At 46.3% G+C, this 20,999-nt stretch overlaps 3 protein-coding genes across 3 annotated transcripts; 2 read left to right on the top strand and 1 right to left on the bottom strand.

Moving 5' to 3' along the window:
* The first annotated feature begins 4,811 nt into the window (after positions 1–4,811).
* LOC118426223 (sulfotransferase 6B1-like) lies at positions 4,812–8,712 on the top strand. The gene is made up of 5 exons (XM_035835489.1): positions 4,812–4,817; positions 5,622–5,754; positions 6,265–6,359; positions 7,222–7,378; positions 8,603–8,712. Exons 1-5 carry the CDS (start codon positions 4,812–4,814, stop codon positions 8,710–8,712), a joined length of 501 nt encoding a protein of 166 aa, XP_035691382.1.
* A 2,923-nt stretch (positions 8,713–11,635) lies between these two features.
* On the bottom strand, positions 11,636–18,460 carry LOC118426222 (hybrid PKS-NRPS synthetase pynA-like). Its single transcript, XM_035835488.1, has one exon. The coding sequence runs from the start codon at positions 18,452–18,454 to the stop codon at positions 11,636–11,638; it is 6,819 nt and encodes a 2,272-aa protein (XP_035691381.1). The 5' UTR covers positions 18,455–18,460.
* A 1,023-nt stretch (positions 18,461–19,483) lies between these two features.
* LOC118426221 lies at positions 19,484–20,722 on the top strand. Its single transcript, XM_035835487.1, has one exon. The coding sequence runs from the start codon at positions 19,484–19,486 to the stop codon at positions 20,720–20,722; it is 1,239 nt and encodes a 412-aa protein (XP_035691380.1).
* The last annotated feature ends 277 nt before the right edge of the window (positions 20,723–20,999 follow it).

Below are 20,999 nucleotides of genomic sequence, written 5' to 3'. Positions count from 1 at the left end.
TACAGACAATTTAATTGCCGCTTCATTCTCTCAAAGGTACAAACACTATCATTTAAGATAGAGAGGGTCAGAATTGGTCTATTACACGATGACGGAAAGAAAAAGACAACTCTCATTTCTATCATAAAACAATAGAAGATACTAGAAGGTAAGACATGAACCTTTAACACCCTGTTAATGGGGGGGAGGGTTCTGCATGTGGGGCTCCTATTCCTAAGGGGCATTTCTGCATGGGGGGGGGGGGCACTTTTTCATGAAGGAATTTTCTGCATGGGGGGGGGGCACTTTTTCATGGGGGGACTTCTGCGTGGGTAACGCTTTTACACAGACAGACAGACTGACAGAACAATGAAGGTAATAAATTTCAGTCTAGCACTGCCTTTTCATAACGAGGTTTTTGCACGGGTTGGTAGGAAATTTTTGTGTTGAATCACACAACGCACATTTTCACAACAATTTATGGTATGCTAAAGCAGGTTTTCCTTGGCCTTCTCATATGCTGGAACCACCCTCTTACCCATTGCTATTGAATCGTGACCTGTGCCCTTTAAACTTAAGCTTGCATTGTCGACATTGCTGCTACAGGTATCACGGTTAGGAGTGGTATCGTGACTCCAAGCGTTGACTTTTCATACACCAACAAGTGGTAAGGTTTTAATAGCCTTATTGGCTGTCTCTATGGTAGACACAGGCCAACTCCTCCAGGTTCAACATGCCCCCAAAGAAATTTTACAAAAGCTTCTCAAGCACCTTAGAAAATGCACGTCAAATGAGGGTAGGTTTCTGGTATGCAGGCTGATACTTTGCGTATGGTCTCTTCCTTGTCTGAAGCGCGATCGCTGCAAACAATTTGTCCATAGAACAGATCGGTTAATTGCGACGTTTACACAAGAAGTGTTGTTTTTCTGTCCCTACCCTTTCTATGACGGTAAAACTCTAATACAGCAAAGTCCAACTGCAAATTCCATAGCCCCGCCCATCCCAGTGAAGTGCAACGCCGACAGTATATATGCTGTACGTCGCTTTAAGTTCGCTGGAAGTTCATTTCACGGTGGGTTGAAAGTGGAGCCGTTCTTTTTATGTTCGAGGTTGAAACTATAGCGATACATATAGGTACCGGCCACCAGCCAGTCGGGAAGAAAGCGCATGCATGGCTTCACACCTGCAGGAAAGTCGGTATGAAATAGTTGCTCCTGACAATGCAGGCGCTGTCAACCGTTACTGATCTAGGTCACGAATCTCTTGTGGAACAGTATGATTTATAAACAAGTAAATAAGGGCTCTATAAGAGAATTTGATACATGGTACCATGTAAATATGCCTCTTTATGAACAAGCTAGGAACACATTAGCTTGCGTTCACATTATATCTTGTTGGGTGAGGTCAATGACACCCTAGATGGTGGCAACTGTGCGCTAGGGGCGCGATTTTAGACAGGCTAAGGAACACATGTTCTGTAGCAGAGAACCACACATCCAAGCACTGTTGTATCTACCTCTAAGTCTAAAGCACAGTTTGTTCATACTCCAGGATGGCTGGGCCCAACAGTGATCGTCCTTCGCTGAGAAGGTACGAGTACAAAGGAGTGACGTTCGAGTCTGCCACCAACCCGATCGAGAACCTGGAAGCTATGGAGACTTTCGCCATGAGAGACGGGGACATTGTCATTGTGGCATACCCCAAGTCTGGTAAGAAAGTAATCGTAGAAGCTATTACTGGCATGAATATGCATCTGAAATTATACAGATATCATGTAAAATCTCAACCACTCTAGATATCGTGCAAGATTTAACCTCAACACCAAACACAATAAACAACTAGAAACAAGCAAGAACCCTTTCGAGTAAATGTGTATCGAGGAAAGTCGTATGTAGGCGACATAATCATTGCGGAATTAGTGAACATGCATATGATGTATTGTTATTGAGTACTATTTATATTGGGAAGTTATATTGATTTTCTATTCTTCAATTTGTTAGAGCACTGCTATGTTTTAAACTAAATGTTGGGTCAGCGATGCTGACAAGTTTATGACAGGGTTTAACGCGAATTCGAAGCTGTTATGAGAAGAAAAAGTTATTTAAGAAAGATCTAGATTTGATTCCAAAATACAGGAAGCAAAGTAAAATGGACACTTTTTGAATTATCAGCATCCAATAGTTACTTTCTTATTAATGTTTCGTTTGCGTGGCGTAACTTGTGGAGCGTTGGGCTTATGATCAGAACAAAAAAAAGTTCTGGGTTCGATACTCACCTTTCTCTTCACTTTACACGACTTTCCCTTGCGATGGAGTGACGCCTCTCGGCTAAATTGTCAATTGTGCAAGACTAAAAACACACAAACACGGATTTGAGGCACCAATGTGCCGTTTGATTTTGCCACTAACAGCCATATTTTTTTCCTCGATAAGGTACCAATCTCCTATTTGAAATCCTGCATGAGATCCTACATGGAAAGGTTCGTGCACCAGACGATTTTGACTTCTTGGCCAGACTGGAGTTTACGCTTCCAATGCCATCTGGACTTGATATAGTTCACGCCAGGCTGACGTCAGCACCCGTATCCTCGCCAAGGGTTATGTCCACACATCTACAGAGGCGAATGGCGCCGTCTGGTCTGGCACAACCTGACAAAAACGTACGTTTTCAGACATTTTTTTGCTTCTCGGCCTGTAGTGATGGAGAATGATTGGAAAATCTGCTGGGGTACCGGTGTGACAGCGATCTCGCCCCCCCCGCGATCTCGCCCCCCCGGGGGGCGAGATCGCTAGCGTTTTCGCCCCCCTCTGGTGTTTTCGCCCCCCCCCCCAATCCCAGCGTTTTCGCCCCCCCACTAGGGATATCCTTCCCGTTTTCTAGAGTGTTCGGTTGAATCTTAATCCTATTGCTGTGATAATGATTAGCACTGTCTTGTTACCTACTTTTGTATATATATATATATATATATATATATATATATATATATATATATATACTTTTGTATATATATATTTTTGTATATATATATACTTATATATATAGGGTTTACAAGGGAAATATATATACTTTTGTATATATATACTTATATATATATACTTATAGATATATGTATATATACTTTTGTATATATTTACCTACTTTTTTACATAGCCTTAAGATACTTAACTGCCAGCTTGTTACTGCATATTAATCGAGCTACCTGGAACAATATGTTACTTGTATGTAACGTATATAGTGTGTTACCTGGTATCTATATATACGTGACACCTTAGTATGTTAAGATGAGATACAGTACCTGTGAAGCCGATCCTACCTGGTTGGGTGCAAGCACACTTTGCATTGAAATAGAACAGATACATTTTTGTTGTGAATTTGTGGTGACTTTTATTAACATCACGAACGTATATTAACATATGCATATCAACACACCTGTTGCTGAGTTGTAACAAAACTGGTAAATATTTGCCAATCAGCACAGAGGTATACACACCTGTCTATGAGTTGAAACAAATTGTGCTGTTCAAAACTAACAGTTTTGACAGTCTCACACTAAACCAGCCCTGCAGTTCAAAAAATATAGCCTTCCTGTGCGAAGGTAACAAGCTGCTAGGGGACCCAAACATACACCACTTGCTGTCGGCCCCATGTGCTATCTAACGCTAAAAATTAAAAAGCATGACAACAGCACGTCCATAACTCGAGATATCCCTATCGGAAGTTCCGCTGCAATAACAAGCCGCTAGGAGGCACAAAATGCAGGCGGTCTTGAGTGATGGCGCTTTTCCACAAATACACACAGAATTCGAAACGCTACCCAAAATATAAAGTGAAACTTCTTGGCGAAGGTAACAATAGGAACAATGCAGTCGTAGATTCGAGCAAAACTGCACAGTGCAGTGTGGTGATTAGGGTCTCAGACATGAAGTAAAGATATTGAACGTAGCGTAGGGGGTTAACACTTTCCTCTTTGAGCCCAAATTGAGGATATTTGCATCATTCTCGGAGCGAACCTAGTATTAAATGTTTGTATCCATTATCTTTAAGATTATTTGTAAACCTTATATAATACTTGTACAGTAACTTTTATACTTATCATCTTGTAAAAATGATGCGGAATAGAACGTATGGTATACAGAATATTTTGCACAATGGTTCTGTACCTGTGTTTGTTGGTTAGTCTGTCGACCAAAATAGCATAATGGATCCTATACTTATATCACGTCAATGGACGTCATTGTTGGCTGACGAAATGATTTCATTCTCAAATATATTTCATAACTAATTATTTTTCATAGATAACAACATGTGCTAATTACAGATAGATGTATGTAATCTGCTTGTGTCACTGAAATAGAACTTCCTTTTTTTCTTTTTACCTTCACATACCATGATATAAGGGATAAGTGGCATGGGCTTTACGAAATGACATGCAAAAATGCAAATGAGCACATAATGTGCATGATTCAGGAGACGAATATGTAATTCTAGTGTTTCCATGTTGTAACTTTAATACATGTAATCTATGTAATTTAAAGGTTATGGAAGGTGAAACATATCAGATAATGATTATGAAAATGAGATTCTGATTTGCATAATTAATGTCAAAGTACAAAAATTCTAAAGTGCAATGTGCAAATTAATTGTGCACCACTATGTATAGATTGTGCAAATGCGCAAGTCATTTTCTTAATTCAGGACAAAATGTCATCATAAAATGCAGCTAAACGAAAGTATCTGCACACGTGTTAACTCAAACGTGTCAATTACAGCTTTATTTGCATAATGAATGAGACTAGATGACACTATAAATCTGCAAGAGCTAAAAATATTTAATGGAGGTATGATGTGATTTGTACCAAGCAAAAGTAATGTAACTTATAGGTTTATTCAAGGAGGTTAAAGAAAGACTTGTCTTTCTTTAACCTCCTTGGTTTATTGGAGATGCAAATCACTAGAAGGATGCAAATCACTGGAAATCCCTAGCGATTTCGCCCCAAGAAGGTAAGGGGGGCGAAAACACTAGCGATTTCGCCCCGGGGGGGGGGGCGATATCACTAGCGATTTCGCCCCGGGAGGGGGGGGGGCGATATCACTAGGGATTTCGCCCCGGGGGGGGGGCGATATCACTAGCGATTTCGCCCCGGGAGGGGGGCGAAATCACCAAAGGGGGGCGAGATGGGGGGGCGAAATCGCTAGTGATCCTGCCCCGGGGGGGGCGAAAACACTAGTGATTTTGCCCCCGGGGGGGCGATATCACGGGGGGGCGAGAACGCTGTCACACCTGTTTAAATTTCAGAACCCGGTAACAAATAAGCACCGAGTAACACCGAAGGGTACCCCCTCCCTGTATCCGGCAGTCCGCCGGGACAAGTTTGTGGCTTCGGCGCCCGGCACAAGTGTAATTAGGACCTAAGCCTAACCCGGACCTAAGTGAGAAACAGTTAATAGACTATATGAGCGGGCCACATGGTTAAAGAAGAAAAAAAAGATAAATAAATATATAGATAATGCTCCAATATGCCTTCATTCCCACGTGCTATATCCATACCTCTTATAATAAGCTCATTCTGTTTCACAGATAAAAGTGACATTCCCACGTGCTATATCCATACCTCTTATAATAAGCTCATTCTGTTTCCCAGATAAAAGTGATCGTTGTGATGAGGAACCCAAAAGATGTGGCGGTGTCTTATTACAACTTCGAACAACAAAACCCATGGGCCCAATCTCAGGACTCCTGGGATGGCTACTACAGAGAATTTAGAGATGGCAAAGGTGAAAAAAACACGCATGTGTTATGCTATGTGTGTAAAAAAAATTCATGTAAGGTCTGCAGCATTTGTGTGAAAATTGACATTTTTTAACAGACATGACAGATATTCCAGGTCATGAGGTCAATGGAAGAGGCTACTTATTTACGGGGAGATTATGTTTTAATCTGTCAGTGTTTTGGAAGTACTATATTTTCTATGTTTTCGTCACGTATACGTAGAGTGACGAGAAGTAACCCATTGACACATGTAATGTTAATCATAATCATATCTGCATAATTCATGAACTACAATAAAACATATGACCTCGTTGAAGAGATTCATTAGTCACGTATGTGCACAGTTAATAGAATTTTCATCAAACAGTGACTACTTTTTAAAGGTAAACACACGTACCTCCGAATTTTCGATGGCTATCAGTACATCTTGTTCACATATGACACACTTAATAATTCACGGAGGCGTGAGATCTTCGAACTCTGTTAACTGGTAACGTTGATACCTCTTTTCCCAGCTGTCTTTGGCCCGTACTACGACCACGTGCTAGGATGGTGGCAGATGAGAGACGACCCGCACTTTCTGTTCCTGAAATACGAGGATATAAACAGGGTAGGCAATGATGTCAGATATGGGTCTGGTAAGCGAGGAAAAGATTAACATCATGACAATAATACCGCCAAATAAAGTAGCGATAAATTTAAGGAGATCTACTAGGCAGCGCAGCAGCAGTAATGTCTGAGGTATGCACACTTCAGACATCCACGCGTTCAACACATTTTCTAAAAAAAACTTCGATAACTATGCATTCGAAGACAGCAAGGCCAAAAGTTTTCAGTTCCTTTTCGGAGCAGGCGAGCTCGTCGTGGGAAGGACATACTGTCACGTTCATCGCCAGATTTGTAGATAATAATCACACGTGCTCACGGCACAAGACGAGCATGATTCAACATATAGCAATCTTAAATTTCTGTACGTGACCTATAACTGTTGTAAAAGTGTGAAGGACCTGTTGTATAATAGCCCGGCTCTACGGTTAAACGGGCAAAATTGAACGTACGTCGAGTGAATGAGTAGTATCTCTTCTCCACTTCTGCCAAATTATAAGCTATTTGACCTCACACAACTTGAGATATTGACATTGTTCTACTAAACTGACAATACCACCTGTTATGGTCTTAGTCACACCAAGTACCTTATTAAAACAGAGGTTTCAATAGCCCTGAGCCACATAACTTAGTACAGCAGGGGGTAGTGGTGTGTGTGTGTTTAACTTCCATACTCTTTCCCGAATGCTGAGTGCTAAGCAGAGTAAGCAATAAGAACCATTTTTAGTCTTTAAAGTCTTTAAATTGGTATGACTCGGCCGGGGATCCAACTCACGACCTACCGAATACAAGGCGAACACTCTACCCACTCGGCCATTGCTCTGGTAAAAATGTCTTTTAAAACGACCGATACATTCCTAATCCAGGACCTGACATCGGCTGTGAAGACCATAGCCTCGTTCCTGAAGAAGGATCTGACTGACGACGCTGTCCGTGCTGTGGTCGAAGCCTGCAGTTTCCAGACTATGAAGGAGAGATACGCTCAGTCATCCTACAAACCGTTACAAATCTTCACCAGGAAAGGTATTTTCCCTTTCAAACATCATACTTCTTGGACCCTCAATCTTGTTGGACTAACTATAACTTTCATTGCACGAAATAACCTTGTATCCTGGTAGGCCGTGGGGCCGCGTAGCACAGTGGTAGTGTATACGGCCCGTGACCGAGAGGTCGCCGGTTCGAATCCGCCTCCGTGCTGCCGGTCTTGTGCCCTTGGGAAAGGCACTTTACACGACTTTCCTCACTTTACTCAAGTGAAAAATGAGTCGTCCCTCGGATAGGACGTTAAATGGAGGTCCCGTGTATGGGGAGAGTCACACCCCATGCACGTTAAAGAACCCCCACACGTGCGATGGTGCGGTGTGGTTGGAGCAAACCCTTCTGTCCGGAGTTGGTGATTCACTTCAAATCACCCGGTTGGAGGCCTGGCGAACCTCCATACCGTATCAGCCACACGGTGATTTACATCATTCACCCGGACGGGAGACCTGGCGCATCCCCGTCTTGTAATTAGCCAGCGAAAGGGTATGTCACCCCGAAAGGGGCGGTATCACCCCGTCGTGTGCGAACATGTGCGAACATGTTTACATTTGATCACGTCGACCGATGATGATCCTGGTAGGTACGTAGAGGGATTTTTCAGTAATTCTTTCGGATACAGGCGGATCCGGCATCAGACTGGGGTTCCGAATAATGTTGTCTGATGCAGGATTCACCTACCAGAATACGAGGTCATTTCGTGCAATGTTTATTACACATGCATGATCAGATGCAAATTGCAAGTGCATGTAACATAGGCATGAAATGTTTACTTCGATGATTTCAAGAAGGGGTTCTTTAATGTGATTTTTACAGCAAGTAGCCTTTGCAAAGTCTTTTTTTTTTGCGGTCAAATTAAGCAAATCTCCAAAAAAATACTGAAAATCCCTGTACGTATTTGCCAAAATAAGATGTCATTTCGTGCAGCGTTTATTACAAATACACGAGGCAAATTGCAAGTACATACAGCATAGGCATGAAATGTTAACTACAATGATTTCAAGAAATTGTTCTTGAATGTAATTTTTAGTCCAAGTAGCCTTTGCAAATGCACCTGCACTGGTCTTTCTTTGCGGTAAAATTTTAATTAGATAATCAGTGTTTAGTATCACCGCAAGATAGATGCGTTCGTGAGGATGTACCTCTACGGCTTGATTCCCATTTTGTCAAAAACATAAAAAATATATACTTTTTTCATCTTTTTTACAGGTAAGATCGGTGACTGGAAGAACTACTTCACCGTGGAGCAGAATCGTGAATTTGATGCTGAATATGAATACCAAATGGCAGGAACAGGACTGAGCTTCGAATTTAAGTAAACTATGAATGCCATCGATCGTTCAGAAATGTTTAAGTTAGGCCACAGCATGTTATTTCTGGATGACATCAGCGCGCTCATTAATCTTCGCCTGATTAAAGAAAGAAGCAAGAATGCTTTTTTTTCTGGAGATGGTCAACACGAAGACAATTTACAAAAATGAGGATATGTTGTGTTGAATCCTAATTGCAGAAGAAACGATAGATAGGAAGCCATGACTTTTTTTGACTGTTGTAGAAGTGAAACTAGTTGGATAGTCGTAAACGTGGCACATATATGAATGATGCAACGTTCTGTTCCTGTAATTCTTGTTACAACTTTTAAGTTAAGGTGACTATTTTCAAAATGTAGTCATCTTGTTTGTTTTACCCTTCTTGCTTTTCCCCCTACATGTATCTTTTTGTTATTTTTGTAGTCTGCATAGGATGTAATCTATAAAATCTACTTGCTGTGGCCTTGCTGTGGCCTTATGTATATGACTTAGACAGACCCAGTTTTTACATTACCTACCAACACGTTAAAGCGAGGTTGCTATTTCAGTTTACTCGTGTTATGCATTATAATGACGTAATGGTTTATCATTCATATTACATGTATAATCCATTTGACTTTCCTACCTTTAGTTATCATATTTTCTGATAGGGAACACGTATTGTTTTGCTGGGGTGTTCGTCTTTTTTCCAAACTATGTATCAAGTTTAACTTATGTTCTACTCAAGAAGGTTTGTCTTTGGGTTTGATATTGTTGTTTTGTTGTTTCATTTGGAGTATACGTTAACCATTTGAGTTAATTATGTGAATTCTATGAGAAGTGTAAATATATGTATGTGTTGGCACTCAATATCAGCTAGCTAAGCTGCCTTGGTTTGCATTGCATTGCATTCTGCAATCTAAAAAAAATAAAATTAGTTGTGTTCAATGAATACCTGTCGTATGTTCGTATATTTGTAATTGTTGTTATAACCTTCCCTTAAAATAGCTATGTTACATATATGTCACAAAAATGTATTCTCCAAGCAGAGATTGGGTCGCGGGAGTAGTAGTGGTCCGGTCTTTTGATGTGTGTTTTTAAGACGTTTGCTGCTACAATGAACGATCGTCGTCTGTGCAAACCTCAAAGACAATACGGTTAAAAGGCAACATGTACACATACAGACACACACATGTGCACACACGCACACGCACACCAACACACATGCACACACAGAAAACACGGCCACTCACACACGGGCGCACGCACACACACACAAACATGCATTAACGTACGCACACACACAAACACACACACAGGCACCCCCCCCCCCCACCCCCACACACTCATACACACACATTCTCTCAGTCTCTCTGTCTCTCTGTCTCTCTGTCTCTCTGTCTCTCTGTCTCTCTCTCTCTCTCTCTCTCTCTCTCTCTCTCTCTCTCTCTCTCTCCCCTTCTCTCTACCGTACGGTCAAAATACGCACAGTGCAATATTTTGCCCTTGACCAACAACCTCTTTATTTCACTTATTTCTGAAGTATACCATTTTTATTTCCAATAAGATATACCATTTTTATTTCCAATAAGATATACCATTTTTATTTCCAATAAGATACTCATGGCAGCTTGCGTACTCGTAGTATGAATTCCTATGCAGTGATCATACTTCATTGTCGAATAAAATCTTGAAATAGAAGGCTATAAAAGCTTTTCCGGTACTGATAACGTATGTAAATGAAGTCTTAATTCTTATAATTAATGGTTGATAATAGTCACCTAAACATATATTCCGAATGCCACAAAGAAAAGAAATTGCCGTCAATACTACCACAATTTAACTTCAATACCAGAATTTCCACAAATTTAATCAAATACCAAACCTAACAATGTTACAACATATCAGTATTTCTAAACATAGATTCAATTAGCAAATCTAACAATGTGACAACCCACAAATTGCACCATGCATACATAAAATCAAATAAATTCAATCTGTGGTCGTTATTTCCCCTTTACTATATAAATATCACAACCGCAAATCTACAGAGTTTTGTATAGAAAATAGAAAACTATATATCCAGTTTTACCCTCCCTTATGAAAGACAAAGAGCATTTTCTGAATACGGCAGTCTACAGAAATGCTTTTCCTAATTAGAACTCAAACAAAGGAAGCGATATCATCCAACTACAGCTTTCCCCACCATGGTGGACGTAGTCATGCCGCCCAGGATGTCCAGTTGGGACACGCTGAGGTCGAAGTTCTTGTTCATCCAGTTAACGACGTCCACGGCCATTAGGGAGTCCACGCCGTAGTTGATCATGGGCTGGTCGGGGTCGATCTGGTCCGCAGGCATGCAGAGGATCTGTCCCAGCTGCTCCAACACTCGCTCACGGAGGTCGTCTTCGTTCAGGTCAGTGTCAGCTGGTGGGAAAAGGGGAGAAAATCGTGTTTAGAAACTTTGAACTTTTGACGTGTGTGTCAAATGTTTATTAAAGAGCATGTCGTGATAGCTTAAATCAAGTACATTGAGGCTACCGCCAACCATCTAAAATGACGAAAGGATAACCTAGGAGAATATACAAAGATAGCTCGTTTCAACATTTCATGTATTTGTAATTATGACACGTGGCGATCATCTAAGATAAGTAGGCAAAGTAATTAACACCATGAAAGGAGAACATACAAGATTTCGTCTTGCTGTTTTCACTTGCGAGATGCCGAAACTTCATGTTGGTTGGATACGACAACTGCAGACATTTGGTCCAGTCCTGAATAGAAAAGTACACAGTAATTAGCCGGACAGGGATTATCAGCAACATAAGGTTTACTAAGAAACAGAACGAAAATATGCTATTGATGTTCTTATTAGATTCTTATGTAGAAACATTTTAAAGATATTTCATATTCAGCAGTACATTCCATGGCCATAGCATGAAATTTTCGAAGTTTAACGTACCATGTTTGCGAGGGTGACCATGGGGGTGTCTCTGGCCTTCAACAGACGCGGCAGCATCTGCAGTACCTCTTCAACGTGCAGACTCAGCAGCCCCTTCCCTTTGACGATTTTGGCTGCTTTCGTGTTCCCCTCTAAGAACCCCACGCCTCTGACGGCCCCAAGTTGTACAGACAGTGCCGGGAGACCCTTACGATGTCGGTGTTCCGCCAGGGCGTCTAGGACGCTGTTGGCGGCCACGTACCCACACTGGTCCGGGTTTCCCCACGTGGCAGCTGCGGAGGACAGCAGGAAGAAGATGTCCAGGTCATCCTTCTGTGTCAGCTCGTGCAGATGGAGAGCTCCCCACGCCTTCGCCGCCAGGGACTTTTCCAGCTGACTGTCCGTCACGTCCAACACATTGGCGTCATCAATGACAGCAGCCAGGTGGAAGATTCCCTTCAGTGCAGGGACCGAGGTGTCCTCTCTGAGATGATTCAGCATATTCCTCAGTGCTGTCTTGTCTGACACGTCGACTTCATACGTGTACACCTTGGCTCCTTTGGACTCGATGTACTCGACTGTGTGGCGATTTTCAGCCGACCTGCATCCACTTCTGGACAGGAGAGCGATGTGCTTTGCTCCACGGTCCACCACCCAGCGTGCCAAAGCCTGTCCGATTCCTCCGAACCCGCCAGTGATGACGTAGGTACCATCTACATCTAGGGTATACGGAGAAGGCACCAGGTTCTCCGGTTCAAACTTCTTAGGTACCTTGAAGACAACTTTTCCAATATGCTGACCCTTCGACGTCCAGCGAAACGTCTCCTTGTAGTCGTCGATGCTTTTCACTGTCGTCGGCACGACACTAACTCGACCTGACTCCAGAAGAGAGACTATTGTCTCCATCATCTGTTGGACATATTTAGGCCTTTCCTTCATCAACAGGTCTATCTGAACGGAGAAGAAAGCCTTGTTGTTCAACAGCAGGCTCATGTTCATCCCAACGCTTTCCAGCATCGAGCGTTTCCCGATTTCACAGAAAGTGCCGCCAGGCTTTAGACACTTCATAGTCTCAGTTTGCAGATCACCATACAGGGAGTTGAGGACTACGTCTACTCCTTGACCTTCCGTCCACTCCATGACGTCACGGTAGAACTGGGTTGACCTGGAGTCGGAAACATGTGTTATCCCCATCTGTCGAAGGTACGCGCGCTTCTCGTCCGTTCCAGCGGTGCAGAACACACGGGCCCCAACCATGCCTGCCACTTGTATGGCTGCTTGTCCCACCCCACCACAGGCAGAGTGGATCAGCACCGTCTGTCCTTCCTGGAGCCGGGCTCTCTCGATCAAGGCGTAGTACGCGGTGAGATAGACCACGCCAAACCCAGCTGCATCCGTCCAGCTGATGTGTGCAGGCTTGGCCATGACGAAGTGTTCCTCACAGATGACGTGTGACGCGAAGCAGTGATCGCCAAACGCAATGACCTCGTCTCCTACTTTGATGTTGTCCACGTCATCGCCCACTTCCACGACAGTCCCTGCACACTCCAGGCCAAACTGTGTTTGCAAGTTGAGACCTTCCAGAAGCCCGAGAGACATCATCACATCCTTGAAGTTCAAACCTGCTGCGTGAACTTCGATTTTAACTTGTTTTGGTGACAGTGACGTGGGCACTTGCTCGTAGAATGCCATGTCGTCCAATGTTCCCGTCTTCCCTGTAGCGATATCCAGAGCCCAGTTACCAGAAGGAGATGTGATGATACCCTCTGAGATTGACGTTCTGAGTAGTTTTGGAACCAGCACTTCATTATTACGGATCGCTAACTCTCTCTCCGCTGGTGGGTCGGACTTGAGAAGGGTCTCCACAACGCCTGTCAACCCGTTAAGAACTTCTGATGGCAAATCTACCGTGTAGATGGGAAGGTCTCTCATCTCATTGTTGGCAACGCGGAAGAAGCCCGCGGGGAGAGATGACGTCGGTCTCGCACACTCAACGCTACCGCCTACTGTGAAAACCCACATGTTCTCAACTCTTGCAGAAGCCTGGTACAAGGCTTTGGTTAACGTGCGTGTGAATCCCAGAGACTTGTCCTCTCCTATCCAGACATACACGACTTTCAACGGAGGGCCTTGGCTGGGGATGTCGATCCTTGTACCGATAGGATGCACCATGGAGTTGTCGGGTAGCATCCCCTGTATCGCACTGGTAAGAGGGCTGGTAGAATCGCCCAAGAGAAGCCACTGTTGGCTGTCAGTCTTACTCAATACAGCAGGGACTTCACGCGATGACATTTGCTTTCTTCCAATGATAATGGAATGGAAGAACTCTTCGGGCGAAGACACACTCACAACATCACACATACCTCCATCTGCGAAAACCTTGCTCCACCCTTCTCGCGACAGCCAACAGTTGTCCGTCCTGTAGTTATCGTCATAAATCCAACAGAGCTTCATTGACCCGAAGATCAGCTCGCACATGTGGAAAGCATTTGTCGGTTCCATCATGACTATCCATCCCCCAGGACAGAGAAGACTTTGCATGTTCTTCAAGCCTTCCATCGCGTCAACAGCCGAGTGAAGAATGTCCATACAGAGGACGATGTCAAACGAACCCGGGACGAAGCCCTGTGGAACCACTGCTGCCTCGATGTCAAGCTCTTGGAACTTGATGAAAGTGTAATCTTCAAGTACTTTACTGCAATTTGCGAATGAGCTCATGTTTAGGTTAGTGAAGACGTACTCAATGTGTCCCGCGTCTCCCTGACTTTTGAGAGGCTTCAGAAGGTGGCGCGCTAGTCCACCCATGCGACCTCCAACTTCGAGAATCCGAAGGGTTTGTTTACGCTGAAGTGCGGCCTTCACAGCTTGCTCCATGGCATCTGCGCAAGCGCGGTAGTACATCCTTGTTGTCAGGGAGTCCATGAAGTATTCGGCCAGGCAGTCGGCGGCAAAGAGAATCGGCAATGCAGCGGAAGGGTCACGAAGACTGGTCGGCAACATGTCTCCGAGCCGCCGCAGCATGCTGAACTCCTGCTCCATCGCCGGGACCTCTTTTCGCACCTCTTCCAAGCTCTTGTGGATTTCATCAAGCGACTTCGAGTCGTTCTTTTCTTTGCCTTCAGCATCGACGATGGTTCTAAGCCTCTGTACGTACCGCTTGTTTCTTGGGTTGACCTCATTTTCGGGGACAGAGTCCAGTGCGTGTTGAATGTAGGACACCGCCAGACGTTTGAGCTTAGGTAGGGCTTTCTCTGCTGTCTCTATCATCTCCATGTCGTCCCCGTATTGCTCCTGTAGACGGTCCTCTTTAAACAGGTCACAGAAGATACTTGTTGGTGGCAGAGGTGAGGTGACAGGTTGCCATGTTGTTTCATACAGACAGCTGTCTGTGTTTACGTCTGTCTTGATGCCTGAAACATTTGTCGCTTCCAATCCGTCGATTTGTGCAAGGATCGTTCCCTGGATAGTCGCCAGTGCAATGTTAGCATGGAATGACATGCTGGTACGGGAAACAATCGTGGCATGAGCTACCATGGGCTCCCCGAGCGGCAGAGATGGTACGTACATCTTGAATGTGGCGATCTCTGTTGGAAGATACAGAGTCGAGCTTGGACCAATGGCAGAGAGGGCAACCTGGAAGCAGCCGTCCAAGGTTGTTGTTTGGACCCTTTGCTGTGCATCTGTGGCTGGCTTCAGGAACCCGATGGCTTTCCAGTCACCCACAAACGCCTCACTCACGACCTGGAACTCGGAGCCGTACAGCAACCCCAACTCACTGAATCGCTGGTAAAATGTTTCGCAGGTCACTGTCTTCATGTCCTCTGATGGTTTGGTGTCCAGTTTGCCCTCTGACCCAGCATCTTCTGACTTGGTGACAAGACATCCCGCGTGTACTCTGTCTGTGGCTACCTCTATCTTTCCTCTCTCCTTCGTGTATGTCAGTTGGACCGAGGCTTTGTTTTTGTTGACGTCACTGCCTTCTGGCCAGACTAGGACTTGTTTGAACTGGATGTTCTCCAGTGCCGGGTTTTCAGAGCTATCAATGGCCATCTGCACCATGTACTCAATGTATCCCGCCCCTGGAAACACCACGCTTTCGTTCACCACGTGGTCTGCGAGGAAGGGGAACTTTTCCAGGGTGATGTTGCCATTCTGCCCCTTGAAGCTACGGTCCTCCAGACCCAGCCTTCTTTTCCGCGAGGATTCGGCTTCTTGCCAATGCCGCTGGTGCTGCCAGGCGTATGTAGGGACCGGCGCCCATTCAGCTGCGTCCTGGGTAGCGTTTTTCCAGTCGATGTCCACCCCATTCACGTACAGGGTAGCCAAGGCACGCAGCATGCACTTGTGGTCGTTTTGCTGGCGCTGTCCACACGTTACGGTGACTTTCATGGGACAGTTTTCGTGCTTGAGTGTCTGGTTGACTGATGACAACAGCGTAGCGGAGGCGCCAAGCTCGATGAAAACGTCAGCATTGTGGTTCTGGATGATGGCTTGAATGGCTGAAGTGAACTTGACCTGTCCTCTGATGTTCTCCCACCAGTACTGACCGTCAAACTTCCCCGTGTAGTGACACCCTGTCGTCGTGGAGTACAGAGGTGCGCGATCTTGTCCTTTTCCGTTTGTCTGTATGGAAGACATCGCTTCGAGAAACTCGTCTTTGATTGGGTCCATGTGGTATGTGTGGAACGCGCAAGAGACAAGTAGCTTTTTCAGCTTTGTTGGATTTTGATCTTGCAGTGTAGCAATGGCGTCTGTTGACCCTGCGATGGTGACAGATGTAGGTGAGTTGTCGCATGCCACTTTCACACCCTCGCACTTGGCAATGAGCACCTCAGCCTCTGCCTTTGATGCGCGCATGGCGGCCATGCTCCCGGTTCCCTGTAGTTTGGCTTGTTCTGTGCTTCTGATGTGGATAGCCTGGATGGTTTCCTCTAAAGTTAGACCACCACAGGCATAGGCTGCTGCGACCTCTCCCAGACTGTGCCCGACGATCACATCGGGAGAAACGCCCCAATGCTTCAGCAAAGCAAACAAGCCCAGCTGGGTGAAGAGTATGGCAGGTTGGGAGACAATCATGTCCGCGAGGGTGAGCTCTGCGGGGCCGTCGTTTGAAGTGAACAGCCCGGTCTTCTGCAAGAGGGACCATCCACTGACTCGCGCGAAGATCCTGTCACATGTATCAACTGTATCCCTGAACACAGACTCCATCTGATACAGCTTCCTCCCCATGTCGTTCCACTGTTGCCCTTGACCAGGGAAAACGAAGCAAACTTTTGGGCGGGAGCTCTGTGTTGTTCCAGTTATGACGTCATCGGCAGCCATCTTGTTGACGTAACCCTGCAGGCCCTCTCTTGTCTTGGCGCCAGAATTGGTGACGACAGCAAGTCTGTTTTGATAGTGGTTTCTGCGCGTGGCAACCCACGAGGAAACCTTGATGGCATCCTTCTCTTTGTACGTCAGCCACTTGGCGGAAAGGTCCCTGAGGGCGTCCGGAGACTTTCCGCTGAGCGGCAGAATGATGAAATCACCTTCTTGGTCACTAGTTCCAAACTGCCATCCCCTTTTGTTGTAGGTCGGACGCACTGATCGTGTTGCTCTGCTCTCTTCCATTATCACATGAGCCAGGGCTCCTCCAAACCCAAAACTGTTGACGCCGAGGGTCACCTTCTTGTTGTCAGGAAAGGTTTCCACCTCAGTTTGCACTGAGATGCCGAGCTCGTCAAAGTCGACTTTGGGGCTCGGCTTGGTATAGTTGACGGAGGGACAGAGGGCTCGCCTGTCCAGCATCAGCGCAGTCTTGATGACCCCTACCATGCCTGCTGCGCACTCCATGTGTCCGAAATTACTCTTCGCAGACCCAATCTTCAACGGAGAGGCTGAACGTCTACCGAAGGTTTTACCAATGGCTTCAGCCTCCGCAGGATCCCCGACGGGCGTGCTTGTTCCGTGCGCTTCGACGTACATGACGCTTGAGAGAGGGACTCCGAAGCGGGCGTAGGTTGTCCTCATCAGCTTCTCCTGTTCACCGGAGGACGGCATGGTGATGCTCTGACTGAAGCCGTTATCGGATATAGCACTTCCCCTGATGACGCTGTACACGTGATCTCTGTCCCGTATGGCGTCGCTGAGAGGCTTCAACAAGATGGCGCCGAACCCTTCACTGCGGACGTAGCCGTTGGCAGATGCGTCAAACGGACAGCTGAATCCGTCAGGTGACAGCACCCCCATGGCACTGAACGCCACCGTTACCTCCGGCATGAGGAGCACGTTGGCTCCCCCGACGATGGCGACGCTGCATTCCTTAATTCTTAAGGAGGAACACCCTAAGTGTAGGGCTGTCATGGACGCCGCGCAGGCCGTGTCTACGGCAAGACTTGGGCCCTTTAGATTGAAGGCATAGGAGATTCTGTTTGCGGCCACGCTGTGCGCAACGCCTGTGTTTGCATACGAGTTGAACAGGTGTTTGTCATCGGCCATGTTCAAAGCGTAATCCATCATGCCTATTCCCACAAACACACCACAAGACTCAGACACACTCTCAGGCGTGATACCTGCATCTTCAAACGCCTCGTACGTCACTTCCAGCAGGTGGCGCTGCTGCGGGTCCATCATGGCGGCCTCACGAGGCGAGATCTTGAAGAAGGTGTGGTCGAACATGTCGATGTCGTCCACAAAGCCGGCCCTGCGCGTGACGTGGGTACCTGACTGGTGCGGGTCGGTGCTGTGGTACACGTCCAGGGACCATCGCTCCGCTGGTACCTCCGTGATGACGTTTCGTCCTTCGCTGATGACGTCCCAAAACTTGGAGGGGCTGGTGGTACCACCGGGCATCCGGCAACCTGGGGAGGATATACACCTACAGTTTAGATTCTCGAAAAGTCAGATATATGCCCCATTACTAACGAAGGTGATGCAATCGTGGTGGGGCCGCGTAGCACAGTGGTAGTGTATTCGGCCCGTGACCGAGAGGTCGCCGGTTCGAATCCGCCTGCCGTGTTGCCGGTCTTGTGCCCTTGGGAAAGGCACTTTACACGACTTTCCTCACTTTACTCAAGTGAAAAATGAGTCGTCCCTCGGATAGGACGTTAAATGGAGGTCCCGTGTATGGGGAGAGCCATACCCCATGCACGTTAAAGAACCCCCACACGTGCGATGGTGCGGTGTGCGTTGGTGCAAATCCTTCTGTCGGAAGTTGGTGATTCACTTCAAATCACCCGGATGGAGGCCTGGCGACCTCTGTCTCGTATCAGCCACATGGTGATCTACATCATTCACCCGGACGGGTGTGTCACCCCGTAAGGGTAACAGGTGGCGCCCCTCGAGGGCAGCCGCGGTATTTTGTACCTCTGCCCTGTTTCCTTTGTTTTTCCGTCAATTTTACTGTATATCGTATTCTGGAGGCTCTATGCAAGATGTCGTGTTTCTGAGAGCTTGTGGGCAGGTTTGGATTACTCATGGAAGAACTGGGTTCCTGAATCGTCGCAAACAGGAGACTTCGTGTCACGACGACAACACTCAACCTGAACAATGGCCGCCCCACTGAAGTACTCCATGGAGTTCTTAACGAGTCTCCGGCGAGCTGCTACTCCATCTGTGTCAACCTTAAAAGAGCGATTACTCAGCCATGGTCTTCTAAGACGATCCCGACCCAGAGGTAAGAAGGGTGGCAAGAACCTGAAGCGTTTTATCCAAGTTGTGAACACTAGGAGGATAAGCACCCCCCGTCGGGGTTTCATATGCAAATCATCATGGGACAGTAAACAACACGCTGATCGAATGAGAGTTCTTCAGCAGGTGACCATGATCAACGAGAAAACGCAGCAATATAAGTCTCAGCAAGCTCGTCATAGTTTCCCAACCATGTTACTGTGTAATGCCCGTTCGCTGCTGCCCAAAGTAGACGAACTCACCGTTGTTGCAGAACAGACAGGCTCATCGGTATTAGGAATCACCGAATCATGGTTGCGTCCAGACATTCCAGACAGTGTTGTAGACTTAAATGGCTTCGTGCTGCACAGAAAGGACCGCACTGGTGGCGGGGATGGAGGTGCATGTGCTTACGTTAGATCCTCTATCCCTCACAGTAGACTTGTTGACTTGGAAGATGATTCGTTTGAGTGCCTGTGGCTTAGGATACGCCCAGATCGTCTGCCGAGAGGGGTTAACAGCATCATCACCGGCGTGCTGTACAATCCTCCACCAGGTACGATAAGGTGCAAACCTGACACAGAAGTCATCTCGTACTTGTGTAAGTCTATCCAGTCTGCAGAGATGAAATACCCCCTGTCTGGAGTGATACTGATGGGGGACACGAACCAGTTGAAGCACCAGCCCCTGTGCACAAGGTGTCGACTGAAGCAGGTGGTAAAATCTCCAACACGAGGTCAGAATCAGCTGGATTCTATATTCACTAATCTGACCAAGTTCTACAACGAACAACCGCAGCATCACCCACCGCTTGGCCAGTCTGACCATCAGCTCCTAACTCTCCCGGGTAGACCCTGGCCAAAGGATCCAGTGTTTGTTCACCGCCGTAGGAAGTGTACTCCTGAGGCGATGCGAGCGCTCGGGCTAGCACTTAACCTTGTAGACTTTACGCCAGTGGAGGAAACCGCAAACGTTGACCAGAAAGTAGAGCGCTTTTATTCCATCGTGTGTCCACTCCTTGACAAGACAGTGCCACTGAAGAAGGGAAAAGTCACGTCCCAAGACAAGCCGTGGATAACCCCACACATAAAGCGCTTGATAGCTGAGAGACAGAAAACCTACATGTCGGGTAACACTGGTGCTTACCAAAAGCTAAGAAACAAGGTTCAACGCTGTCTGAAGTCTGCCAAAAAGTTGTACTACCAGAGAGAAGTGGAAGAACTCAAGCACACAGACTCAAACAAATGGTTCAGCATGGTCAAGTCCCTGATAGGAGTGTCGGCGCCGAGAGGGAGAACTCCTCAAAGCTCAGCTACCGAAGAGAAAGACATGTGCGAGTCCCTGAGCGAACACTTCTCCTCAGTCTGGGCCAACGTACAGCGTTCCATTCCTGATGTTGCGGATGTAGCCAGCCAGCTCTCGGACGGATTTTTACCTGAACTGAGCATATAATAGGCCAGGTGAAGCTTCAGCTGAAACGGGTCAATCCACGTAAGGCAACCGGGGGGGATCAATTACCACCCTGGCTTCTGACAACTTTCCACGAGGAGCTCGCTCCGATCCTGACGGACATTTACAACAGTTGTCTTCAGAAGGGAACCTTTCCAAGCAAGTGGAAAGAGGAACTTGTCGTGCCTGTACCAAAAACACCTAAACCGAAAGGTCCCGAAGAGTTTCGTCGGATCTCCTTGACTAGTTGTCTTGGCAAAGTGCTGGAGGTCTTTGTCCG

The sequence above is a fragment of the Branchiostoma floridae genome, chromosome 11, assembly GCF_000003815.2.
Source record: "Branchiostoma floridae strain S238N-H82 chromosome 11, Bfl_VNyyK, whole genome shotgun sequence".
NCBI lineage: Eukaryota > Metazoa > Chordata > Leptocardii > Amphioxiformes > Branchiostomatidae > Branchiostoma > Branchiostoma floridae.
This window is presented reverse-complemented; position numbering and strand designations above follow the sequence as displayed.